Source organism: Cetorhinus maximus, chromosome 17 (assembly GCF_964194155.1).
Source record: "Cetorhinus maximus chromosome 17, sCetMax3.hap1.1, whole genome shotgun sequence".
Lineage (NCBI taxonomy): Eukaryota > Metazoa > Chordata > Chondrichthyes > Lamniformes > Cetorhinidae > Cetorhinus > Cetorhinus maximus.
This window is the reverse complement of record NC_135895.1, coordinates 39,574,217-39,602,064: the sequence shown is the minus strand read 5'-3', so window position 1 is coordinate 39,602,064 and position 27,848 is coordinate 39,574,217. Positions and strand designations below refer to the sequence as shown.

At 41.5% G+C, this 27,848-nt stretch overlaps 2 protein-coding genes across 4 annotated transcripts in view; both read right to left on the bottom strand.

Annotated features, from left to right (window-relative positions):
• Positions 1–27,848, bottom strand: part of tmem69 (transmembrane protein 69) — a 522,919-nt gene that overhangs the window by 370,978 nt on the left and 124,093 nt on the right. The window lies entirely within an intron of this gene.
• The window catches only part of mast2 (microtubule associated serine/threonine kinase 2), a 544,666-nt gene that overhangs the window by 489,909 nt on the left and 26,909 nt on the right, over positions 1–27,848 (bottom strand). For all 3 annotated transcript variants that reach the window (XM_078561040.1, XM_078561041.1, XM_078561042.1), the window contains exon 2: positions 15,366–15,516. In XM_078561040.1, coding sequence (XP_078417166.1) covers positions 15,366–15,516 — 151 coding nt within the window. The remainder of the gene's footprint in view (positions 1–15,365; positions 15,517–27,848) is intronic.

The following is a 27,848-nucleotide window of genomic DNA, read 5'->3' as shown; positions in this document are numbered from 1 at the left end:
AAGGTGTGCTTATGACAGGTGTCAGGTAGCAAATACAATTGAGAACCAAGCTGAATACAGAAGGTTCAGAAGGGATTGAAAAAGCAAAGAGGGATTATGAAAAAAGACTGGCAGCTAACATAAAAGGAAATCCCAAAGTATTCTATAAGCACATCAATAATAAAGGGGTGGTAAAAGGAGTAGGATTAGGGACCAAAAAGGGGAATTACACAGAGGCAAGAGGCATGGTCGAGGTGTTAAATGAATACTTGGCATCTGTCCTTACCTACAAGGCAGATGCTGCCCAGGCCATGGTGACAGAGGAGGAAACTCAGTCACTAAAAGAGTTTAAAATTGATGAGGAGGTATTGGGTAAGCTATTGGTACTTAAAGTTGATCATACACCAGGACCGGATGAGATGCATCCAAGAATATTGAAGGAAGTGAGAATGGAAATTACAGAGGCACTGGCAATAACCTTTCAATGTTCCCTGGATTCAGGGGAGGTGCCAGAGGACTGGAGAACTGCAAACATTATGCCCTTGTTCAAAAATGGTTGTAAAGAGCTGCCCTGCAATTACAGGCCAATTAGTTTAACTTCGGTGGTGGGGAAACTTTTAGAAACAATTATTCGGGATAGAATCAATAGTCACATGGAAAAATGTGCATTGATTTGGAAGAGTAAGCATGGATTTGTTAAAGGAAAATTGTGTCTAACTAACTTGTTTTTTGAAGGGGTAACAGAGATGGTTGATGAGGGCAAGGGCATTGATGTGGTATATTTGGACTTCCAAAAGGCATTAGATACACTGCCACACAACAGATGTGAGAGGAAAATTATAGGTCATGGAATAAAAGGGACAGTAGCAACGTGGATACAAAATTGACTGATAAGAAACAGAGAGTAATGGTTAATGGGTATTTTTCGGGCTGGAAGAAGTTTTGTAGCGGAGTTCCCCAGGGGACAGTATTGGGACCCTTCCTTTTCCTGATATATAAATGATCTAGATCTTGGTGTGCAGGGGAAAATTTCAAAGTTTGCAGATGACACAAAACTTGGGAGAATTGTAAATTGTGAGGAGGACAGTGCAGAACCTCAAAACGACATTGTCACATTGGTGGAATGGGCAGATAGGTGGCAGATGAAGTTCAATGTGGAGAAGTGAGAGGTGATACACTTTGGTACAAAGAACATGGAGCGACAGTATAAGATAAAGGATACTATTCTAAAGGGTGGGCAGGAGCAGAGAGACCTGGGTGTATGTGTACATAAGTCATTGAAGGTGGCACGACAGGTAGAGAGAGCTGTTTCTAAAGCGTACAGTTATTCTAGGCTTCATTAATAGGGGCATAGAGTACAAGAGCCAGAGAGGTTATGATGAACTTATGTAGGACGCTGGTTAGACCTCAGCTGGAGCACTGTGTACAGTTCTGAGTGCCACACTATAGGAAAGATGTGAACGCATTGGAGCGTGTGCAGAAGAGGTTTATGAGAATGGTTCCAGGGATGAGACACTTCAGTTATGAGGAAAGATTGGAGAAGTTGGAACTGTTTTCCTTGGAGAGGAGAAGGCTGAGAGGAGGCTTGATAGAAGTTTTCAAAATCGCGAGGGGTCTGGACAGAGTAGATAAGGAAAAACTGTTCCCGCTCATAAATAGATCGAGAATCAGAGGGCACAGTTTTAAAGTGTTTTGCAAAAGAAGCAAATGCGAAGTGAGAAAAAACTTTTTCACACAGCAAGTAGTTAGGGTTTGGAATGTACTGTCTGGAAGTGTGGTGGAGGCAGGTTCAATTGAGGCATTCAAGAGGATGATTATTTAAATGGAAACAACGTGCAGGGTTACGTGCAAACGGCAGGAGATTGGTGCCAAGTTAAAATGCTCAGAGAGCTGGTGCAGGCATGATGGGCCAAATGGCCTCCTTCTACACCATGACAATTCTGTGATTCTGTGATGTAGCACTCTCACCCAAGTTAAAATGGTGTCAATTTAAGTCTTGTCCCAGGACATGAGCACAGGCTACACATTATTGTCACAGATGCCATCTCTCGAATGAGATGTTAAACTGATGCCCCATCTGCATGTTAGGTTGATATTAAAGATTCCACAGCATTATTCAAAGGTGCAATGACATTTCCAAATGGCAATGCCAAAGAACTGACATAGACTTGACAGCGGACTGGTGGGAAAGCACTTGTTTCAGGAATTGATCGGCTTACTATGAATGAAAAAGTACTAAGGGGGAGGTGATGGGGTCATGCAGAAATAAATGAGGGGGACAACCAGAGCAATGGGCAAGAAAACAAGGTGGATTGGCAAGGCGGGATTTGAGGTGAGGCAGAGGTGGAGATGGACCACAACTGTGTAGCTACAAGATACTGGGTGAAACAGGAAGTACAGTTTGAAGCTAACAAGCCGCAGCATTAGGGCTTAAAAGGTAAGAGGTGGCGGAGGATTAAGAAAGGTACACTGCAAAACAGGAATGATAGGAGAATGAATGGGAGAAAAGCCAGTCGCCCCAATGCCAGGAATGGTGGATTGAGGTGCATTTTCTTGGGTCTAGCCATCTCCAATACTTCCATATTCCAGACCCACCCTTCACAGTCAAACGTTAGAGTTGCTGCCCTCATGCTTTTGAGACTTCAGGAACACTCTCAATATTCTAGGACCCCAGGATTCCCCTCCAGACTGGTGCTGCACCTGGCATGCTTCATTTGACACTCTTCATTAGTAAAGGCAGATCATGAGATTACAGGTGGTGGTTGAATACAATTCTGTTGATGCTGATAACACACAATACCTCATGGATACCCAGTTTTGATCTAATAGATCTGTTTTGATGGCAGTGCTACGCAACATGATGGAGGGTGTCTTCAGTGTGAAGGCAGGACTTCGTCTCCACAAGGACTGCACGGTGGTCACTGCAACAATACTACCTTGAACAAATGCATCTGCAATTGCTAGATTTGTGAGAACGAGGTTGAGTAGGCTTTTTACCTCTTGTTCTCTCACCTTCTGTCGCAGGCCAATTGTGACTCAGCCAACTAAGTCAGTACTGGGGCTACCAAGCCACTCTTGGTGATGGACATTAAGTTCCCCCATTGGACTTGAAGTGCATTCTGTACCCTTATTACCCTTGGTGCTTCTTCCAAGTGGTGTTCAACATGGAGGAGTGTTGATTCACCAGGTGAGAGAGGGCAATAGGTGGCAATCAGCAGACATACCTGCTGCCAACCTGGTGAAGCTACAACCCAGGGCTCCATGCATGCTGAACAGCAGAAATAACTCGAGATAGACAAAGCAAAGCAATGCCACAATCAACAGATCAGATCAAAACTCTACTTGTCCTGCACATCCAGTTGTGAATGGTGGTGGGAAATTAAACAACTGACTGAAGGAGATGTCTCCACAAACATCCCCATCCTCAATGATGGGTGAAACCAGCACATCAGTACAAGAGACAAGACTGCAGCATTTGCAACCATCTTCAGCCAAAAGTGCCAAGTGGATGATCCATTTCAGTTTCCTCTCGAGGTCACCAGCATTACAGGTGCCAGTCTTCAGTGAATTTGATTCACTCCATGTGATACCAAAAACAGCTGAACCCACTGGATACAGCAAAGGCTATGGGACCTGACAATATCCTTATTATTACTTAAGACTTGTGCTCGAGAACTGCCCGGGTCCTGAGCCAAGCAGCTTCAGTACAGCTTGCAACACTAGCATCTCCTCAACAATGTGCAAAATTGCCCAGGTTTATCCTGTCGACAAAAAACAGAACAAATCCATTTCAGCCAATGAACAGCCCATCAGACCACTCTCAAGCATCAGTAAAGTGATGGAAAGTGTCATCAACAATATTATCAAATCCAACTTGCTCAAAAACAACTAGCTCACCGATACTCAGTTTGGGGTCCGCCAGGGCCATTTAGCTCCAGGTCTCCTTACAAACTTGGTCTAAGCATGGACAAAAGAGCTGAATGCCAGGGGTGCAGTGAGACAACAAGGTAGCATTTGACCAAGTGTGACATCATGAAGCCCCAGTACAATTGAAGTCCGTGGGAATCAGAGGGAGGACACTCCACTGGTTGGAGTCACACCTAGCACAAAGGAAAATGGTTGTGATTGTTGCAGACCAATCATCTCAGCTGCTGGACATCATTGCAGAAGTTCCTCAATCCCAGACACAACTATCATCAACTACTTCATCAATGACCTTCCCTCCATCATAAGGTCAGAGCTGGGGATATTCGCTCGTGATCACAGAATGTTCAATACAATTTTCAACTCCTCAGAAGACATCCGTACTTGCATGCATCAAGGCCTGGTCAACATGCAGGCTTGGGCTGATAAATGACAGGTAACATTCACACCACACAAGTGCCAGGCAATGATCATCTCCATCTGAATCAAACCATCTCCCTATGACATTCAACACCATTCCCATTGCTGAATCCCCAACCTTCAACATCCTGAGGATTACCATTGACCAGAAATTTAAACTGGACCAGCCACATAAATATTGTGGGTAAAATATCAGGTCAGAGGCTGGGAATTCTCTATTAAGTAAATCATGTCCTGACTTCAGAAGGCCTTTCTACCATCTACATGGCACAAGTTGGATGTGAGATAGAATACTCTTCACTTGCCTGGATGAGTGCAGCTCAAACAACGCTCAAGAAGCTCAACACCATTCAGGGAAAAGCAACCCACTTGACTGGCACTCCATCAAGCACCTTAAAACATTCATTCCCTCCACCACCAATGCATAGAGGTAGCAGTGTGTACCATCTACAAAATGCACTTCAGCAACTCAACAAGGCTCCTTCAACAGCACCTACCGAACACCGAACCTCTACCACTTATAAGGACAAAAGTCAAAAGGACGCAAGGGAATCTGCAAGTTCCCCTCCAAGCTACACATCATCCTGACTTGGAACCATATTGCTGTTCCTACATTATCACTGGGTCAAAATCCTGGAACTCCCTTTCAAACAGTACTGTGAGTGTACCTACACCAGGTGCATTGCAGCAGCTCAAGAAGACAGCTCAGCACCACATTCTCATAAACAATTAGGAATGGGCAGCACTTCATCCCAAGAACAAAAGAATTTGACAGTGTAAGCATAGAGATGTTTCCAGCTATGGGCAAGACCAAAACCAGGGGCAATAAGACAGAAACTAATAAATCCAATAGGGAATTCAGGAGATACTTCTTTGGGTAAAGTATGTGGAGTAATTGAGGCAAAAAGTATAGGTGCATTCAAGAGGAAGCTAGATAAGAGAGAAACGAATTGAAGCATATGCTGATGAGGTTAGACAAGGAAGGGTGGGAACAGATTCATGTGGAGCAAAAACATTGGCATGGGCCTGTTTGCCGAATGGCCTGTTTCTGTGGACCTGTTGGCCGAATGGCCTGTTATTGTGCCGTAAATACTTTGTGCTGCAGACCGTAATATGCTTCCCAGTCCTGCCACACTGTGGGATGACTGACCTTCCAATACTGACAGGCCACAGGATATCCACCTTATCCTTCCAGATGCCAAACTTCCACCTGCAGAGCTGTCATACTCAGGTGTCAGCACATCATCGCTAGACCCTGACACCTGTTCTCCACAACATTACCAGGCCAGATGCATTCTTACATTTTTAAAAATGCAAAGTCATCGCTGGCTGGCCTTTGGGTGAACACTTCTGTCCTGTTAAGTGAAGGCTTAATTAACAATTGATTTCCTTGAGAAAGAATAAAGCAGTGGGATGTTTGAAGAGGAAGAGATTAGGGTTACATGTCTAACATTCCATGCCTCAGTTAATATTTGCATTTACAGAATAACATTTAAAAAAACTAATATTGTATTCTATGCAGAGGGAAAAAAGCAAATTGATTTCAGGTTTTTTACTGTACTTGTGAAATGGAATTGGCTATTAGGCATCACACAGTGTAGTTGTCCTCCCTCCCTCCCTGACTCTAATTCATTCATGTTTCTATTTTATCCTCCATTTTCTGTCTAAATTCTTGCTGGTGTATGATCATCCCATGGCCAAATGATGAAGTGGTGAAATTTATAAGTACTTCAGTGCCTGTAGTGTTGGAATGATGTATTGGTTTGTAATTTTAATTCAATTTTATCCTTCTTTTAATAGCCTGTCCACCACTTCCTTATTACCTGGTGAATTTGTTTGTCCATTTTTGTTATTACTTGATTGCCCCTTTTTTTTGAAACCTAATGACAGCCTATATATGAATTCTTCAATGTAAGCTACACTGCAATTCATCTCTTGGGCTGCGAATGTGTTTCTTGAATAGAATACCAAATAAAAACAGAAATTCTATCCCAAATTGCCTCTCTGAACTGCTGTCATTCACTACAACCATTCCATACCAATACTAAAGCTCCATAATTGCTGTTGAACACCACAATCAATACCTCCAACCACATTACTGTTAAGCTCTACATATTCACCTACAGGCTGCTGAAAAATGTCCATCAGCTTCACTTTCCTCAGAGCTTTGAAAAAGGGATTTAAACTAAATGCATTGGTAAAGGAATATACAATCAAAGATCCCTCACTCACTTTTCACAGAACAACCACAAAATTTGATTCTCAAAATGGTTAAATTCCCAGAATATCATTGAATAAAACGGGAATTCAACATAAATCAGAGGCTCTGACAACACCTTACTGCATAACATAATGGCTGCTCATACAAAAGAATATCTTCTGATGCAATATAATTAATATCATGGTAGATTTACTGGTATGTTTAACATCTTCTGTCACAATTTGTTAAATTGCACCAGAAATTCTCTCCTGGTTGGAAAACTTTGGGTGTTTATGAATTAAACTGTTATTAGATTCCAGTCTGCAAGCTTAAAAACTCTCTTTCTAATGGCTGAGCCATTAAACGTATCAAAAGCTATCCAGGCACGCATTGTGTCAGCATTAGAAATTCCTGGGTAATCTAGACCTTGAATATCGATGTTAGTAACAGAGTATCTTCCTACCATTGTGCTTTTGAAATATCTTGATTGACTGTTCTGCATTCAGGGTTGCCTCAGGCAGGAATAAATACAGTAAGGTTCCAGCCATTCATTTAGTTCATTTGACCAAACCAGAACTGCATCAACCTGGTGAGCTGCAACTCCATGGATCCAAATTTCCCATATTGTACACTGGTTGGTTTCTGTGCAATATATCCTTTTGGCCCAACCAAAATACCAATTTCGTCCATCCAAGATCCAGTCAAAAAAAATTCTAACAATTCTGAAACACTTCGTTACTTTGATCTCAGAAAACAATTGCAGAGAGCTGAAAACTGAATTGTTCTTTTGTCCACTGATTAATTTTCTCTCATATAATTTCATGACTATAAATAGAATTCACAGTTTCGACTGAAGTATATGGATGGTTCATGTGATGTTTTCCACCTATCACAACAATCAATAGAAAACAGTATGCATCCCATACACCTTTCCAGAACGTTTCATGAGAAAAGGGCTGTTGTTACTTGTGCAATTCACTAACCTCTGCACAATGTCAAGAAATTTTGAATCATAGGAGACACAGGCCTACCAACAGAAGTTGCCTTGTTGCTACGAACATAAATAGAGCTAGGAGTAGCCCAAATATCAACATTCCCCTCTTTCCTTCAGGTACTGACTCATTCATGTTGGTATAATGCCAGCAGTGCCCAAGAAGCCACTCTCATCAGTGAACCTTGACAGCAAGTGCTGGCAGATTATTTGACTGTGGGAGGCATATCATAGTTGATCCCAATTACGTTCTCATACATCTATTCATGTATACCTTTCAGTGGGGATGGTGACCTGCAGTGGGAACACTATCTGTTTCTTTTTTAACTCCTCACCACCACAGGGAACTCGGGCCAGAACTGAAAACAGCAAACAGTTAATTCAGCACAGGTTAGGGACTTAACTTGAGGCTTTGTTATTGTGTGTAGCACTGCATCATATCAAGTGGTGCATTATCCAATGAGCTAAGCAGAGAGCTAAACAGCATTGTAAAAACAATTCTAGACCCAGAATTGCCTGCTCATAAACAAAGCTGATGAAAATTTGAATAAGGAACATTATTTCTCTACTTTATTTTCATTAAATTGTTTCAAAATTGAGAGTAGGGGAAAGGAGGGCTACACAACACAAGATTGCTGCTGAAAGCAATTAAAACGAGAGCTAATCAGAACCTGGGAAAATAATGAGGATACTTCCACCTGCCGTGCTGTCATACTCGGGTGCTGCCACACCGCTGCTGCACTCTGACACCCCTCCTTACTGGAAACATTACAAAGAAATCATTAGGTCTTCAAAATATTTCAGCCATAATTGAGGCCAAATTGAGGTAAAGGAAAGGCAAGGCTACATTATAAAATTGCAGCAGCAGATATCACAGTCAAACATCTATAGGCTACATGTTAGAATTTCAGGTATTGAGATCTTTGCAACAATCTTTGTACAGATAATTTCTTTAGAGCTTAGAGCATTATTCATGCTGAACATGTTCGTTATTGCCTGAAAATAAACTTTTTGGGCTGTATTTTCAGTCCAGGGTCAGGAACAGGAAGTCAGTTCCATGTACAGGCCCCACACTGTGTTTCAGACACACCCACCAGGATTGCTAAAGGGCCAAGTCAATTAGTGGTTGGAAGAGGGCTTGCCATCCAATTAATGATGGTGGCTTGTCTCCCAAGGCTGGAGGACCAATGGATGGCCCTGCAGCACTGACACATTGGCAGAACCACGAACCAAGGTGGAAGCAACTGACTCTTAGTGGAGAGAGCAAGAGGGAGGGGGGGCTCCTCAAGATGGAGGTGTCCTGCAAAGTTGTCAGTTGTCTTCTTAATTTAAAATGGCCACAACTTCCTGGCTGTGAGGGTCAATGCCTCCACAATCGGCCAGCAGCCACAGCGGGAGCCTGGTGGCCATGACTGGTGCGAGGGGTGTTTCTTGCGGGATTGAAGCTTGGCTCCTCCCCTTTCTGACATGAGCCCACATGGTTGCCCGGTTGGGATCCAAGCTGTTGTCTCTTGCCCGCATTGCCAACAGCAATCTCCAGGGCAGCATTGGGGGTTTAATAGGCTCTGGAATTGGCCCTAATTGCCTCTCCAAATGGCTTAGGATGAGGCTCATGGTGCTGAGCCAGCACAAAAGCCAGCAGTGTGAAATTGCAGGCCTGCCCAACTCCAATCTCAACCGCTTTGAAAATTCAGTACTTTGCATTTGCATCCATCTTAGAATATAAAACCCTGTTCCAAACATGGAAAAAATGTTTTGACCACATTTTTCATAGCAACTGAGTTACAGTCTTTTCTAGACTGCAAGGTGTCTGGCAATATGCTATTTCTGAAGATACTACTTTTATTGTTCAGACCAAATGCTGCTCCAGGCTTTTTTTGTCAATTCTTTGTTGGTAGAGCTGTATGTTGAAACACCAATCTCATGTTGTACGGAGGGACAGAACATGGCTTTATAACCACAAAGTACACAGGTGGGTATGAAATTTGTCAGATATCCTCAAGTTGAGACCAAGCAGTTCCACACAGAAAAAGGGAGAAAGGAAACAAAAAAAGGGGTAATTACCGCCAGGCAGCTAACATTGCTACTATTAGAGCTATACAAAGTATTTAAGGTACAAAAACAAAAATAGCTGGAGAAACTTAGCAGGTCTGACAGCATCTGCGGAGAGGAACACAGTTAACGTTTCGAGTCCGAATGACTCTTCATCTTTTGTTCTGATGAAGAGTCATTCGGACTCGAAACGTTAACTGTGTTCCTCTCCGCAGATGCTGTCAGACCTGCTGAGTTTTTCCAGCTATTTTTGTTTTTGTTTCAGATTTCCAGCATCTGCAGTATTTTGCTTATATATAAAGTATTTAAGGTGTTGTTGGCCTAGGTCACCTGACTATTTAGACACTTGGGACCAAACAATTGCCAGCTTATTGCTTATGCACAGTGGCAGCAGTCTGCACCTTATACAAGATGCACTGCAGCAACTCACCAAGGCTCCCTTTGATATCACCTTCGAAACCCACAATCTTTCTCACTTAGAAAGGCAAGGGCAGCAGATGCATGGGAGCACCACAACAAGTTCCCCTCCAAGCCACACCCCATTCTCCACTGTCACTGGGTCAAAAGCCTGGAACTCCCTTGCAGAACTGTGGGTGTATCTACACCACATGGTCTGCAGCGGTTCAAGGCAGAAGCTCACCACCACCTTCTCAAGGGCAATTAGGGATGGGCAACAAATGCTGGCTTAGCCAGCGACACCCACATCCTGTGAAAGAATAGAAAAATGTTAGGGGTCACGAGAAGGACTTAGACTGTGTAGATCCATACTTAAGTATGTACAACTACTTTGTTTTAAGTGTCTAACCCAAATAAATGATTCTGGCTGGATGAATGACATTCGAATTAAAGAATCACAGCATAGGGCAGCACAGAAGGTCATTGATCCATCGACTCTTTGCTGGCCTTTTAGAAGAGCAATCCAGTTAGTCCCACACGCCCTTTCTTTCCCCAAATATCTGCAAATGTTTCTTTTTCAAGACTTTATCCAATTCTCTTTTTGAAGGCAACTGTTGAATTTGTATTCAGCACATTATCAGGCACTGCATCCCAAATCCTAACTACCTGTTGCATAAAAAAGTTTTTCTTCACATGGTCTCTTTTGTCAATCACCTTGAATCCGCACCCTCTGGTTGTTGACCCTTCAGCCACCGGAAGCAGATTACAGATCACAGAATCACAGTGCAGAAGAGGCCCTTCGACCGACACATGAGAAACACCTGACCTACCTACCTAATCCCATTTATCAGCACTTGGCCCATAGCCTTGAATGCTATGACGTGCCAAGTGCTCATCCAGGCACTTTTTAAAGGATATGAGGCAACCCGCCTCCACCACCCTCCCAGGCAGTGCATTCCAGACTGTCACCACCCTCTCGGTAAAAAAGTTTTCCTCACAGCCCCCCTAAACCTACTGCTCCTCACCTTGAATTTATGTCCCCTTGTGACTGACCCTTCAACTAAGGGGAACAGCTGCTCCCTATCCACCCTGTCCATGCCCTTCATAATCTTGTATATCTCGATCAGGTCACCCCTCAGTCTTCTCTGCTCCAACAAAAACAACCCAAGTCTAAACAACCTCTCTTCATAACTTTAATGTTTCATCCCAGGCAACATCCTGGTGAATCTCCTCTGCACCCCCTCCAGTGCAATCACATTCTTCCTATAATGTGTTTACCAGAACTGCACACAGTACTCTAGCTGTGGCCTCACCAAGGTTCTATACAACTCCAACATGACCTCGCTACTTTTGTAATTTATGACTCAACTGATAAAGGCAAGTGTCCCATAGGCCTTTTTCACCACCCCACTAACATGCCCCTCTGCCTTCAGAGATCTATGGACACACACGCCAAGGTCCCTTTGTTCCTCAGAACTTCCTAGTGCCATGCCATTCATTGAATACTTCCTTGTCAAATTACTCCTTCCAAAGTGTATCACCTCACACTTTTCAGGGTTAAATTCCATTTGCCACTTATCTGCCCATTTGACCGTCCCATCTATATCTTCCTGTAGCACAAGACACTCAACCTCACTGTTAACCACCTGGCCAATCTTATTGTCATCCGCAAACTTACTAATCCTACCCCCCACATAGTCATCTATGTCGTTTATATAAATGACAAATAATAGGAGACCCAGCACAGATCCCTGTGGTACACCACTGGATACTGGTTTCCAGTCACTAAAGCATCCTTCTGTCATCACCCTCTGCCTCCTACAACTAAGCCAATTTTGAATCCACCTGATCAACTTACCCTGCATCCCATGTGCCTTTGCCTTCTTTATAAGTCTCCCTTGTGGGACCTTGTCAAAGGCTTTGCTGAAATACATATAAACTACATCAACTGCACTACCCTCATCTACACACCTGGTCACCTCCTCAAAAAATTCAATCAAATTTCTTAGGCATGACCTCCCTCTAACAAAGCCATGCTGACTGTCCCTGATCAAACCTTGCCTCTCCAAGTGGAGATAGATACTCTCCTTCAGAAATTTCTCCAATAGTTTCCCTACCAGTGACGTGAGACTCATTGGCCTGTAATTCCCTGGCTTTTCTTTACAACCCTTCTTATATAGCGGAACCACACTTGCTGTTCTCCAGTCCTCTGGCACCTCCCCCGTGGCCAGAGAGAGATTAAAAATTCGGGTCAGAGCCCCTGTGATCTCCTCCCTTGCCTCCCTCAGCAGTCTGGGACACAAACCATCCGGACCTGGAAATTTGTCCACTTTTAAGCCTGCCAACACCTCCAATACCTTGTCAGTCCTTATATCAATTTGCTTAAGAACTTCGCAATCTCTCTCCCCGAGTTCGATACCTTCATCCTCATTCTCTTGGATGAAGACGGACGTGAAGAATTCATTCAACACTCTAGCGATGTCCTCTGGCTCCACCCATAGATTGCCCCCTTGGTCCCTACTCTTTCTCTGGTTATCCTCTTCCCATTGATATACTTATAGAATATCTTGGGATTTTCCCTACTTTTACCAGCTAGAGCTTTCTCATATCCCCTCTTTGCTCTCTGAACTGCTTTCTTAAGCTCCACCCTGCACTGTCTGTACTCCACTAATGCCTCTGCTGATTTGCTTCCCTTGTACCTGCTAAAAGCCTCTCTTTTCCTTCTCATCGTAACCTGAATATCTCTGGTCATCCATGGTTCTCTGGGCTTGTTACTCCTTCTTATCACCCTAGAGGGAACATGTTGAGCCTGTACCCTCCCCATTTCCTTTTTGAACATCCCCCACTGTTCCTCTGTAGATTTCCCCACAAGTAACTGTTCCCAGTCTACCAGATCTTGCCTTATTTTACTAAAATCCACTCTTCCTCAATCCAAAACATTTTTTGGCAGCTTGTCGATTTCTTTGTCCATAACAAACTTAAACTTTACCATGTTGTGGTCGCTATCGCTAAAATGCTCCCCCACCACCACCTCAGCCACCTGTCCAGCTTCATTTCCCAGAATTAGGTCCAGCAATGCACTGTCCCTTGTTGGACCCTCTACATATTGACCTAAAAAGTTCTCCTGTACACATTTCAAGAAATCCACTCCATCCAAGCCCTTAACACTATGTCTATCCCAATTAATGTTGGGAAAGTTGAAATCACCTAATATAATTACCCTATTGTTATTGTTTTTACACACCCCCACAAATTGTGTACATATTTGCTCCTCAATTTCCCACTGACTATCTGGGGGTCTATAATAAACACCTAATAATGTGGTTGTCCCTTTTTTATTCCTAAGCTCTACCCACAAAGCTTCATTCGATGCCCCCTCCACTATATCATCTCTCCTTGCTGCAGTAACTGACTCCTTAACTAATAATGCAACGCCTCCTCCTCTTTTACCCTCTCCCGTCTCGCCTGAAGATTCTATATCCTGGAATGTTCAGCTGCCAATCCTGCCTCTCCCTCAGCCACGTCTCCGTGATGGCTACTATATCACAATTCCACATGTCAATCCTCACCCTTAACTCATTCGTTTTACCTGTAATACTCCTGGCATTAAAGTAGAGGCCATCCAGCCTTGCCTTACTCCCTTGAAGCTTTTGCAGCATTACCCCCTCTGACTTGATTGTTTTACTGTATTATGATGTGTCCCTATTCTGCTAACATTTTGTGTCCCCTCCCCCTGCCGAATTAGTTTCTCTTTATTTGGTCTATCCAAACCCTTCATAATTTTAACCACTTCTATCAAATCTCCTCTTAGCCTTCTCTGCTTGAAGGATAATGATCCTTTTCTCCTGTTTATCTATTTAACTGTTATATCTCATCCCTGCAGCCATTCTAGTAAATGTCTTCTGCACAAAACCTTCACATCCTTCCTAAAGAATGGTGCCCAGAACTGGGCATAATACTTCACCTAGGGCCACACTAATGTTTTATATAGGTTTAGCATTACTTTGAGGCTTTTGTAGTATATGCCTTTATGTATAAAGCCCAGGACCCCATGTACTTTATTGACTGTTTTGTTAACTTGTCCTTCTTAATACACCCAATATTAAACTCTAAAACAATGGAGAAAAAAACAACTGATTTCAAAACTTGCACCCCAGATCCACAACCTATCCCAAAACATAAGACATGCTTTTAATATATGCAACTATATCCCATAAACCCCCCACCACCCCCTCGGGCTTTTGTGTACTTTCTTTTATGGTAAGGGGAAAAAATTATGTTTTTAAGTATTATTAAGTTAAAACAAGCTCCTGGCCCACTGAACTTGCATGTAATTGTATTTTAATCAGGGCCACTTTTGTGAAATGTTTGTCAGCTTTTGATAGATAAACATACCAACCTGGAGAACTAATACATAGGCAGCCAAATAGGTGAAACAACATGAATTTTGCCACAGTGATTCCCAACATAAATACGCTATTAACAGCCAAGATCAGACACTTCCCCATAAAGAATCAGGATTTAAAAATCACTTGGGTACTTTTGTTGCCCTGAGGAACTTGCCAACAGAAGGATCAAAATAGGTTCACAACAACAAAATACTGCAGAATGCTCAATATCTGAAATAACAAGAAAAAATGTTGGATACACTCGGTCAAGCAGCATTGGCGGAACAAAAGAGGGTTAACATTGACTCAGAACCATTTGTCAGAACAGGTCAGACTTGATTGCAGCAGGCTGCTGGATCACTCAGTTGTGGAAGAGAATGAAGGAGGGCAAAGTTAAAACACTGAAATGGGATGTTAATAAGAGGAGAACAAGGATTAAATGTAAGTCACACAAGTCACGTTAGATTTCAGGCTTAAAATTGCTCCCATTTTAAAATATACCATATAAAAAGAATATATTAACGATATATATATAGATTTTTTTTGAAGCGTTACATGACATTTCTCAACAGTTTTTGGGCCATCAGTGTGGTTCATATCATGGATATGTGATGGTTCACACAAAAAGATTAGCTGTTATTTGGTGCCACTGACAACTTAAATATCAAAACATGCCATGTCCAGTACATAGAATGTTTTACAAATTTGTAGTTGAGGTTTGGTTGACATCAGACACCAAATCTGAGTTTTCTATAGGCCTAAAACACATTGGATGATTTTAAGATGATTTTTAAAATAATGTTTGATGATTGCTTTTGTTTTTCTATGCTTTTGTTTTTCTATGAGATTGATTTGTGCCAGAGTTCAAATATTAAATTATGGCAAACTTTTAAGAGAAAGAACCTTCCAAGTTGTCCCTCAGAAAACAACAATCCTATTCATGGTCTACTTATTTAAATATCAACAACCCTAAAGTCTTCCATTGGCAACAAACAAAAATAAGTCAACTCTTCACCTCCCAATGCACCACCAAAGCTCCCTCTTCGAAGTTTGCCATCATCTTCACTCAATTGATGTTGGAGTTTAGAAACTTTTCCAGATGAACAGATGAGGTCGGGGTTACTCAGCTTCCTGAAGAACAATGAAGATGATCCAGAAAGCTCCGCCTGTTAAGCAAAAATTATTTTTAAAAATTCCATTTTCAAGTCATTCATTAAAATATTAAAGTAAATTTAAACTAAAGCCAGTTTATCTAAAACATATTCAATCATATCCGGAAAACCCCCCCTTGCGATTTTAAACATTTGAACAGTATTTCCTGCCCAAACTTACATCTTATCATGGAGAAAAGTAGGGCTTATCTTTTGAAAAATTCCTTCCCATGAAACTGATCCTCAGAATTTGAACCCAACATTTCTCAACACAAATGAATTACCATCAGAAGGCAAGGTCTCCATGTCCCACAGCAACAAAGGTTTTCTATCTGCTGTTGTCCACAAAGACAAGTTTCATAAATAGGTGCAGGGCTTTTACCAGCTGCGTCTAAACTAAGAACAGGGGAAGAATGCAATTTTGTCATAATCATAAATTCTGCATTTGGCACATAGTAAGAATGTACCAAAGGTAATTTCAATCTACTCGCAATTTCAATCACATGGCATTGCTCATGACAAGTCAGAGGAGAGTCCGTATAAAAATTGGGCTGTCACTGAAGGTCGTGCATTATACATTCTCTCAGGTACAATGGGCTGGCCACTTCTATAAGAGGTCTGACATCTTGTATTTAAAGATATGGCTCTGCTGTCAACTAATAAATGGCTACACAAAAGTGTAAAATACCATAGAAACCCCATAATGATTTTAGCTGGATATTCATGTGTTTCACATTATATTTCTTCATTCTCCTTGAAGATAAACTGAGAAACACTAATTTGAAGCAAATTATCAAACTGGTTTACCCCGGTACATAATTTTACAAAACAGTTATGATCTGATTTACTTATTTCAATCAGTACACGTTGTTCTTGCATAATAACAGAAAGTAATGAACACACATCAGTAGGTTGTCTTACTTGACTTTAAACAAAATAACTCTGAATATTTTTCATGCTAATTCTATTCAAAATCTGGCTGACCTTGCTGCCATTGCACCTCTCATTTAAAATAGTCATTCTGCACTCAAGAACCATAAAAATATTCTCACCGAGATATCTTCAATGCTTTCCTCCCTCAGCTTCAGCACTTCGCGACTTCTCATTCTTGGTGATTTAGACCTCTATTTTGCTTCATCGTGTTCTCTTTCCTCTGCCTTCTTATCCTCGTGTAATTACTCCCCCTTGCAAATTCACTGTCTCATATTAACAGCCAACCCCTTAAACTTACCATCTCATCTGGCCTTGCTACTCCCTTTACGTCAATCACAGCTAAGGCCATCTCTGATCACATCATCTGATTCCTCTTAACATACTTCACCCACATCCCTTTCACCTACTTCCTTCTGTGGCCACCCTTGGAATAAAACTCTTTGCCAATTTACTTAGAACTGCACTTTCACAATTCCAAGTCCAGCCTTCGGCCCTCTGTTCACTACAACATTTCTGCAGCTACTGATTTACTCAACCACACCCTCACCTCCACCTTTAATGCTGTAGTCCCCACTAAACTGATTACTCCCTCTGGCTGTTGCCCCGAATGCTGTTCTCACTCCATTCTCATCTCCACTCCCTTAAGTCTAAGGGACTCAGACTTGAAAAGATATGACAGACAATTATTGGTTTCGGCATCCACTGCCAGATCTGCCTGGACCACTTAAAACATGAGTGAGTCCTGCTCTCATCTGCCAAGCTGCTCACTGTTCCAGAACCATCCTGGAATACAAAGATAAACCCCAGCTTCTTTCCCTCTATGGCAAGCCATCTTCTTAAACTCCTCTCTTTCATCTTCACCTCCAACAAGTGTGAGGTGCTCATACATTTCTTTGTCACTGTTATTCAGGCCAACCAATCAGCAGCCTCTGTCACTTCTCTCAGCCCACCAAGACAAATGTTCTCTAAAAGTTCAACCTTGCCCTAACTCACATCATTCTCTAGTTTTTTTTCCTATTTCCCCATATCAATTATATGGATCGACTTTAGAAGCTTTATAAGGGATCATTATCCCTAGAGCAGATTTGAAAGAAGTTTTTAAACCATGAAAGGTTTAATATATTTTTTATTATTTATTCACAGGATGTGGGCTTCGCTGGTTTGGCCAGCATTTACTGCCCATCCCTAGTTGCCCTTGAGAAGGTGGTGGTGAGCTGCCTTCTTGAACCGCTGCAGTCCGTGTGGTGTAGGTACATCCACAGTGCTGTTAGGGAGGGAGTTCCAGGATTTTGACCCTGCGACAGTGAAGGAATGGCGATATATTTCCAAGTCAGGATGGTGAGTGACTTGGTGACCTGGAGTGAACTTCCAGGTGACAGAGTAAATAAAGAGGAACTGTTTCCAATGGTTGAAGAGTGGAAAACATGAAGGCACATTTAAGCTAATTAGCAAAAGAACTAGAGGCCATGAGAGCAAAAACTTTTTTATGCAACAAGTGGTTAGGATTTGAGATGCAATGCCTGATAAGGTGGTGCTCCAGTTTCAACAGTAGCCTTGAAAAAGTAATTAGATAAAAACAAAGGAAAAAATTTTGCAGGGATAAGGGGAAAAAGCAAGGAGTGAGACTAACTGCATTACCCCTCAAAAGGGCCACTGTAGATTTGATAGGTCAAAGGGCCTTTAACTGTCTGTACTAGTGTATAATTCCTTCTTCCTTCTCATCTTGTCCAGGAGACCCACATTTACCCTTGGCCCTATTCCGACTAAATGGCTGACCAATCAACTTCCCTTCCTGATTCCCAACTGAGCTGATGTTTATAAAAACAGAAAGTGCTGGAAAAACTCAGCAGTCTGGCAGCATCTGTGGAGAGAGAAACAGAGTTAATGTTTCAGGGCAAGGGCCGTTTTTCAGCTGATATCGTTAACAGATCTGATTCTTCAGGTACTGTCCCCATATCCTTCAAATCTGTCATCTCCTCTCTTCTCAAAATAAACCTTTGACCCCGCTGTCCTTGCAAACCACCACTCCATCTCCAACCACCCTTCCTCCCCAAATCTTTGAACATGTTGTCGCTTCTCAAAGCTGTGCCCATCTGTCCCAGAACTCCAAGCTTGAATCGTTCAAAACAGGTTTCTGCTCCACCACACTACGGAAATGGTTCTTACCTTGACCAGTCTGCACCTTAGATACAGTTGACCACACCATTCTCCTCCAAAATCTCTCCATCTTTATCCAGCTGGTTGGGACTGCACCCGCCTGATTCCATTCTTATCTATCTATCTATCTAGCTATATCCCTTACCACTCCTACACCATTACTTATCGTATCCGCCAGCAAGGATCCATCCTATTTCTCATAAATATGCTGCCCCCTCGGCAACGTCATTCGAATGTACAGTATTAGCTTTCATATATGTGCTGATTTCTCCCAGCTCTACTTCACTACCATCTCTCTCAACCACTCCAATGTCTCCAAATGGGCAAGACTGCTTGTACAGCATAAAGTACTCAAACAATAGGCATTTATGCTCAATTAAATATTGGAAAACCCAAAGCTGCCATCTTTAGTCTCCCACAATAACTCGCTTTTCTAGCCACCAACTCTGTCCCTCTCACTGGCAACTGCCTGAAACTGAATCAGGCTGCTCACAAACCTGGTGTTATATTTGACATTTGATGAGCTTCCAAACATGTCCATGGCATCACCAAGGCCGTCAATTTCCACCTCAGTAACATCACTCGACACCACCCCTGCTGTAACTTATCTGCTGCTTAAATTGTCATTCATGCCTTTGTTGCATCTAGGCTTTACTAAACTAAATCCAATGTATCCCTGGCCAGCCTCCCACTTTTTGCCCTCTGTAAACATGCAGTCATCAAAAACTCTGCTCTCAGAGTCCTTTTTCGCACCAAGTCCAATTCACCCATCGCCCTTGTGCTTGCAGACCTACATTGGCTCCCAGCTAACAACAGCTCTATTTTAAAATCTTAATTCTTGTTTTCAAATCGGTCCATGGCCTTGCCCCTTCTCATCTCTATAATCTCCTCCAGCCCCACAACTCTGAGATGTGTTCCTTTAATTCTCTTCTCTTAAGTATCCCTGGTTTTAACTGATTCACCATTGCTGGCCGTGCCTTCAGCTGCCAAGGCCCTATCTCTGGAATTCTCTCACTGAACACTCGACCTCTTTTTTTCTCCTTTAAGATGCTTTTAAAAGCTGGGTCTTTGATTAAGCTTTTGGCCATCTGCCCTGATATCTCCTTATGTGACTCGGCATCATATTTTGTTTTATAATGCTCCTGCAAAGTGCTTATGCTATGTTGTAAATACAAGTTACCTTTGTCAACGTGTTGGATCTGACTATACTGATAAAATTCACTTTTCAAAAACTTGACTGACTGCCTGTAAATATGTTTTTTTTAATTTCCAGAGTGTTCATAAGCAAAAGGATCATTCATTTCCTAACACAACGGGTGCGGCATGTTTAGCAATTGTGGAGGGAGGTTCGCAAATTTGATTTTGGTGTTTGACAAAAATACAAACATACAAGCTAGGAGCAGTAGGTCACTCAGCCCTTCAACCCTGCTCCACCATCCAATAAGATCATGGCTGATCTCTCACCTACCTTCGATAAACTTTCGCCCCCCTTATTAATCAAGAATCTATCTTGCTCTGTCTTAAAAATATTCAAAGGCCCTGCTTCCACCACCTTTTGACGAAGAGTGTTTCAAAGCACTCGACCTCTGTAAAAAAAAAAATTCTCCTCATCTGTCTCAAATGGGCGATCCCTTATTTTTAAACCGTGGCCCCTAGTTCTAGATTCTCCAACAAAAGGAAACATCCTCTCCACATGCACCCTGTCAAGACGCCTCAGGGCCTTAAAAGATTTTGATCAAAATAAATTCCATTAATGTATTCATTATATTCCATTCAAGTTTTCTGTTCTAAACTAATGCAAATGCATTTTGCTTTAAACTATTTGAAAATCACTCATGAAAATTATATTTGTTTAAATTCCAAAACATGGCAAGAGTTTTATGCCATGTAGGGCATAACATCAGAGACACTGATGCACAGTGATTGACAGATGCAAAGTGGAGAAATTTGAGATGAATATTTAACATTTAACCATAGTGGGGTGTAAGATGTGCTAGGCAGGGGGTGGAGGTTGATCTAGAGTGCTTTCTGATACCTAATAATGACCTGGAGTCAGGTATAGGCGACATAATTTCAAGGTTTGCAGATTAAAATGCTTAGGAATGTAATTATTATGGCAGGCGGGTGGTAAATGCCAAGCTGCCCAAATTCCAGAGGGAAACTTGAAGCAGATGCCACAACTGTTTGCAATTTGTACTTCTTTCAAGATGCGGGCTTTGAATTCAGTAAAAAGGCCATCAAGTCTTTTAGGTTTCTTACAAAACTAAATTAAACCTTTATTAATAGAAGAAATGAATTTAAACACATACACAGATCTATAAATTAATCCTATGATAACTTCTAAATCCCCTTATTAATCTAAACACCAGTTACACCTCCATTAAGGCAACAGTGAGACAAATAGATTTTAAATGACCCAGGAAAAGTAACACACAATACCCTGAACAGTCGAATTCAAAGTGAGTTTTTCTCAGCTTCGGTTCCTTGTAGACAGCAGATTGTGGCTTAGATGCTGGAGGCTTTTGACTTGTTAGATCTTAAAATGCCTTCTCTTGCACACAGCCTTCTCTCCTTTATACATATTTTCCCCATTGAATGTAAATTCCCTTTGTTTCACTGTGTTTTTGGACTTTTACCTCTCTAATAATAAAAGTCTATCATAGTACCAATTCTACCAGTAATCTTTGGGGAAAGTAAACAATGCTGTTTCTTAACTTCTGTCTAGGTAAAACATTTCACCACCCTCTTTTGAATTCAATCTAATCTGGTTTATTTCATGCAAATGTTCCTTTTACACCTATGTTTACCGATTTAACATTTCAAACCTAGCTTATTTCCAGTTACATCAAAGCCTTCAGACCAGCTGCCTTTAATTCAATTAAGTCACACAAACACACATACCCATAGACACAGACCCCCACTATTATTCTACTTTACAATAAATTCCAATGACATTATGAAAATTCCTGACAGTCATATACAGTTCGGAGGATAGTGGCAGACTTCAAAAGAACATATCAGACTGCTGAAGTAGATAGGCACCTGGCAAATAAAATTTATTGCAGTGAAGTGTGAAATGATGCATTTTGGAAGGTAAAGTGTGAAGCAGTATAGGTTAAATGGCAAAATTTTAAAGGGGGTGAAGTACCAGTTAGGCCTGGGGGGTGCAGAGGTACATGTACCCGAATCTTTGGCAGGCCAAGTTGAGGAGGCTGTTAAAAAAGGCAGATAGGATCCTTGGCTTTTTAAATAGGGGTATTTCATAATATTACCTTCTCACTCACTGATCCGGTTTCCTTTTAAAAGCATCAATGCTATTTGCCTCAACTTTTCCATGTGGGAGCAGGTTTCACATTCTCACTACTTTAAATGAAGACGTTATTTCTCAATTTCAAATATTTATGATCTCTAGTTTTGGATGTCCTAACAAGTGGAAAAATCTACTTTACATCTACATATCAAACGACTTCATAACTTGAACAACTTGTCAAATCAGCACCTCAGCCTTCTCTTTTCCAGACAGAGAAAAAAAAGCCCTAGCCTATTTGGTCTTTTCTGATTGAATCTCTTTTAAAACAATCATACATTTGTTAATTTCCAATATTTTCAATCCAAGAAGAACTTCCTGCTCTTTGAACAATCCCCTAGGATATACACTTGCATCACTGGAACAGAGAGATTAGGCCATGTTTAATGACTTGTGTTTTTAGGCTTCATTTATATTTTTTCCCTTATGCTCTGTGCTAACAAAATGCCTTGAGCAAGCTTTTAATTCCGACAAAAAACGGGGAGTGACTTGCACAAAAGCTGGCAATGGAACTTTATCTCGGATTTGAACTGAAACCATTCCTATTGCATTTATTTATCTTGTGATCTCCTAAACTTCAGAAAGTTGGAGCAAACAAATACTCAAACATAGTTAGGATCTCAGCCACAAAACAAGTTTTTTTTAAAAGAGATGAGCACCATGAAGTTGAACAATCTTTACTTTTACATTCGCTGCTCAGACACAGAAAAAACCCAACAACAATTCTGAACACTGAATCTGGATTCGTGTCCATATGTAACTGATGGTTCACAGGGCACTATGCGAACATCTCTTGACATAGGGAGACATACATTGAGAGACATAGACAACAAAATTCATCACTGCCTCCAATGTGCCAGCTCAGCCTTCGGTCAACCGACGAAAAGCGTCTTTGAGGGCTAGGATCTCAAACCAGAGACTAAGGTCATGGTTTACCGGCAGCAGTGATCCTCGAGCTGCTATATGCTTCAGTGATTTGAACAACCTACAGCAGGCACCTCAAAGCACTGGAGAAGTCCGAGTAGTGACTTTGCAGGATTCTATAAATCATGTGGCAAAGGTGATCCAACAGTAGCATCCTCTCCCAAGTCAAAGTGCACAGCATTCAGGTGTTAATCACACACCAGACTCTCGAAGCAACTGCTCTACTCGGAACTCGTTTGTGGCAGGAGACTCCCGGGAGGACAGCAGAAATGCTTTCAGGATGTCCTCAAAAAAATCCCTGAAGAAATTAAACATCCCCACCAACTCATAGGAATCCCTGGCTTGTGACTGTCAAAATGGAGAAGCTTCATTTGGGAAGGCACCAAACACAAAGACTTCGTCAGGAACGTGCTAAGATGAAGTTGAGGTGTTGGACATAGTGCACAAACCTCCAAACAACTTATCTACCTGACCGTCCAAGCACTACCTGCCCACAAGTGGCAGAATCTGAAGATCGTACAATGAACTTCTCGGTCATCACAGAACCCATTGGGCCAGAGTGGAAGAAAGTCATCCTCGATCCCGAGGGGCTGCCTATGAAAACAACAAGAGCACCACCACACAATACAATAGAGAATGCACAAGCAGAGCTATGGAACTGTCAATTACCACCACTCCGTCCGCCAAGATAATGGGTTTCTTGAGTGCAATACTTTCATCTATTCAAAAGGACAAAGTCAAACCAAAACAATAATTACGAAAACAAATATGGTCGTGACTCACAGTGGGATTCAAAGGTTAGTTTCCTGGACCTTGTAGAGTCAAACGTGGCTGGCGGGAGTGGGGGCGGGGGAAGGAGGTGTGGCGAGTGAAGTGGAGCAACAATCTCCCAGACTAAAAGAGCTGATTATTGTGCCAAGCACGGGAGATCAACCAAATGGTTTTGCGATTAAAAATGTATCACTGCATTAACACCACATCATAGATCATGTCATCCTGGAAATATCATTTCTGGATATAGGCACACAGAAATCCATTCACACCAAATTCAACAGAGTAAACAAAGTATGAAGGAACTGGCCATCTCATAATAAAAATTCATTACTTGATTTGAATTGTGATGAAACACGCATTTGTCACAGTCTCATTCTGCCATCAAAACTGTGGTCTACTGAAAGCACTAAGCCGGTTCAGCTTGTTAGGGTGTTTAATTTAGGATGCAAATAGCACATTGGCATGAATTCATTGAAATAAGGAAATGGCTTGACATCTGAATGGGTCCACTGCATTTTATCATGTTGCTACGAAGCTATGCCCCTTTATTTTTGAAACTATGATTTTCAAACTTTCAACTGAGTGCAAATTTTGCAATTTGAAATGCGACACCTTCCAAGGTGAAGGTGAAAAAGCAAACAAGATACCCTCAGGGGAGTGCGAAGAAAGGAGCATTTGCTATAATTCAAAGATCTATCGAAACTCATCACTAAGGAAGAGACTTAAAAGTGCAAGTGCTGGATATTGACTGCTGCACAGACCCACGCAAAACCCCTTGGAAATACACACTGGGTAAGGTATAACAGGGCAGGCTGCAGACACTGCAGATAGTTTGCAAGTGACACAGGTAGTGTCAAGAAAGTTTTCAGCAGAGGAAACAGATCAAAAAGCTGCGCTCTCTCCCTCTCTCTCCTTTGGAACAAGTGTATTAACTGGTTAGGAAGACGACTTTACTAGAAATCTACCAGTAAACCGAGATCTCGTAATAATTGCAATATCTTCTACATCTGACTGCACCCACGAAGCCAGCTAATCCAATTCGGCTGCAAAGTTTAACAATCTAAGCCTCAAGGACAAGTAAAGGACACTTAACCATATATTACTCTAGCTTTTTTATTGGATTCCAACTTCCCTTACTTTTAATACCTGTGTGCGTGTGACGTTTTCCTCAGGTTTAATGGTTAATGAATTTGTACTTTAACTTAAGAAAACCTTGTTTGATTGGTTCCTTACTGCTCACTGCATGAATAGTTACAAACATTTTGATTCAGAAGAGGCATATCCTCATGAAAAAGAAACTTAAACCTTTGTTGTGGCCAACCGAGGAGGTTAAATAGAAGGGAGACAGTTCACTCCTCCTCACCTGTTCACAACAACGTCACACAGAAACCAACAGAGCACAAATCGGAGACCAGCACACAGTTCTTGCTCCACATGGTGCAATTAGAGGATTCAATTTGATTTGTTTTTGTACAGAACAGAAACAGGCCATTTGGCCCAATTGCTTGATGCTGTTCTTGATGCTCCACACGAGCCTCCTCCTGTGTCTTTTCATCTAACCCCATCAGCAGAACCTTTGGGACACCCTCCATATTCCTTTCAACAAAGGATATTAACACTCCATTATCCATCAGAGAGATGTGAAAGCACCATGAAAAATCAAGTAGGGCAGCAATTTTTTTTTTAAAAAAAGGACTTTGGGACAAAAGCAATCTTGGAATCAGTTGTACAGAAGAAACCATTCCAAACAAACTGAAAATACCACGGCTCAGAACATGATATGTTGCTTAGTCATGCCCATTTGTGGCCACAAGCAAAAACCAATAAACATCAACAACCAAGGCAGGAAATGAAAACTTGGTATAAAGAAATGAATTGAAGGCTGGTTCGCAACAATTACCTTGGTGGCTGAACCTTAACTAAAATGCACAGAAAGAAGCAACAAACAAACATTTCACTCAGACTGCACAAACCATTGATTTTGAAACAAGGCTGAATGCCACTCTAATTTCACTGTTTTATAGAAATATTTCTCTTCTTCTTGAGCTCTCTGCTCAAAGGCAGGTTCAACCCACAGCACCACGATCTCCACCACAGGTAGGGCAAGGAGGCAGGTCCCAAATCCACCCCAGCCGGAACGGGGATCAAACCCCGTGCTGTTGGCACCAAACTGATTCATGCCAGCCATCCAGTCAGTTGAGCCAACCGGCTCCCCAAAGGAGTCCAAGTTGCTGTGGCAACATACACTTTTACATGCATGTCGTAACCTGGGCTATGAATAGTCCTGGTAGAGGCTCCAATTTTCCTTCCATCACATGCTGACCAGAAATCTCCCCTCTCTTACTGCCTGTGGGTATATGGGTGTATGTTGGAAAGATTTACAAGTTGATACTCAACCTGTTTGGTCGCATAGTGAATGCACCTTCCTTGGCCAGCAGGTCCCAGAGGAGGGCTTGAACCCAGAGCTTCTGGCTCAGAGGCAGGGATGCTACCCACTCTAATAAAAATATTATCCTTCCTATTAACACACAACTGAAATATGAGTTTCTCTTAACATTTTGTTCAAAAAAAATTAAGTAATTCAACCCTTTTTTGTGTCCAAGCAAAGACTGCAACTGCTTTCATTAACCACCATAAACATTATAGTTTCATGAAATAATTGTTTATTCAAATACTTTCAATGGATTACAGAATTTAACTGGAGAATATTCAGCCCTCAGCTGTGAAACACTGCATACTCTTCCAGCATAGAGGAACACTCACAGGATTGAGTACAGTATAAGATGCTAAACATTACAGTGCAGCATTATGAATACTCCATTTTAACCACATTTCACAGCAATGCAGTTCTAAAGTCAACTGGGTCTGGAACAAAACACGGAATTAACCTCATTTTCTCATGCTTTGTTAACTAGAGATAGAACAGAAAGCATTCACATTTTCAAAGCTACAAGGAAATATTAATTGCTCAGGAGAGTTAACTTCCAGACCCTAACTCAAAATGCAACATCTACCATTAGAAACTAAACCCGTAAAAATTCACATCAAGTACGAGTGACAACAAAAACTTAACGCATCAGCATTATTATTGCACCAAGATGCAGTCTCGAATAACTGGCCTTAATATTTACTCTTTAAAGGTTATAACCAGAGTAGCTTACTCTAAAAGCTTTAGGATTCCAAGTGATTAACCATGCATTTTCTTCCTCATACATTTTAACAAATATTAATATGTCTGCTATTGCTACAGAGGTCTCCAAAAAATAAAAAGATAATAAAGGAAAAATGTTACCTGTTTCATTTTGTATTTGTCACGGTTATTTTGAGCAATAAAAACCATTCATAATTTTCAGCTGAGCTTCTGTTCCATGCGTTATTAGTTTTATACAAGTGCAGTAATCTCCAACATATGAATGCACTAAATCATTGTCATATATTCCGCAGCAGCTCTCAATATTACATCTGGTATAAGGGTTTAAAGAATCACAAACATGATTCTGTGCTGCTTGCTACACTGTCTCCACCTTAAATGGCTCCCGAAGAGCTCTTGGCTCTCAGCTCTTACATGAAATGCTTCTCCCACTATGCTGTTCACAGAGGCGCACAATGCAAAACCAACTAAAAAAAAAGGGCACCAATATCAATTCATAAAAATATAGTGAACTTTAGCTTTCTTGGGGCTCAAAGTGTGCAGATGCAGTCATCTCAGGAACCCAGCAAGCAAAGATGACGATTTGCTCATTCAGTACTTCAGTTGCAAACAAATTTGTCTTCAGGTCAATAACAAAATGAATAAAACGTCCATCAAGTAGAGAAAGGTTATGCATTTAAGAGATAAATTCAATGGTTTTCACATTTATTTTGCAGCAACTGCTAAATGAGTACTGTCGTTTTAATATCAGCATTTTGTTTAAAAAAAAGCAATACAGTCAACGGCCATGTTGGAGCAGAGGGACCAGTGTGCATATGAACATAAGAACTAGGAGCAGGAGTAGGCAATTCAGCTCCTCCAGCCTGCCCCGCCATTCATTACGATCATGGCTGATCTCATTTTGGCCTCAACTCCAATTTCCCGCCCTCTCCACATAATCTTTCAACCCATTACTAAATAAAAATCTATCTCCTCCTTAAATTTATTCAGCATCCCGGCATTCACTGCACTCTGAGGTAGTGAATTCCACTGATACACGGCCCTTTGAGAAAAGTAATTCCTCCTCATCTTTGATTTAAATCTACCACCCCTTAGCCTCAA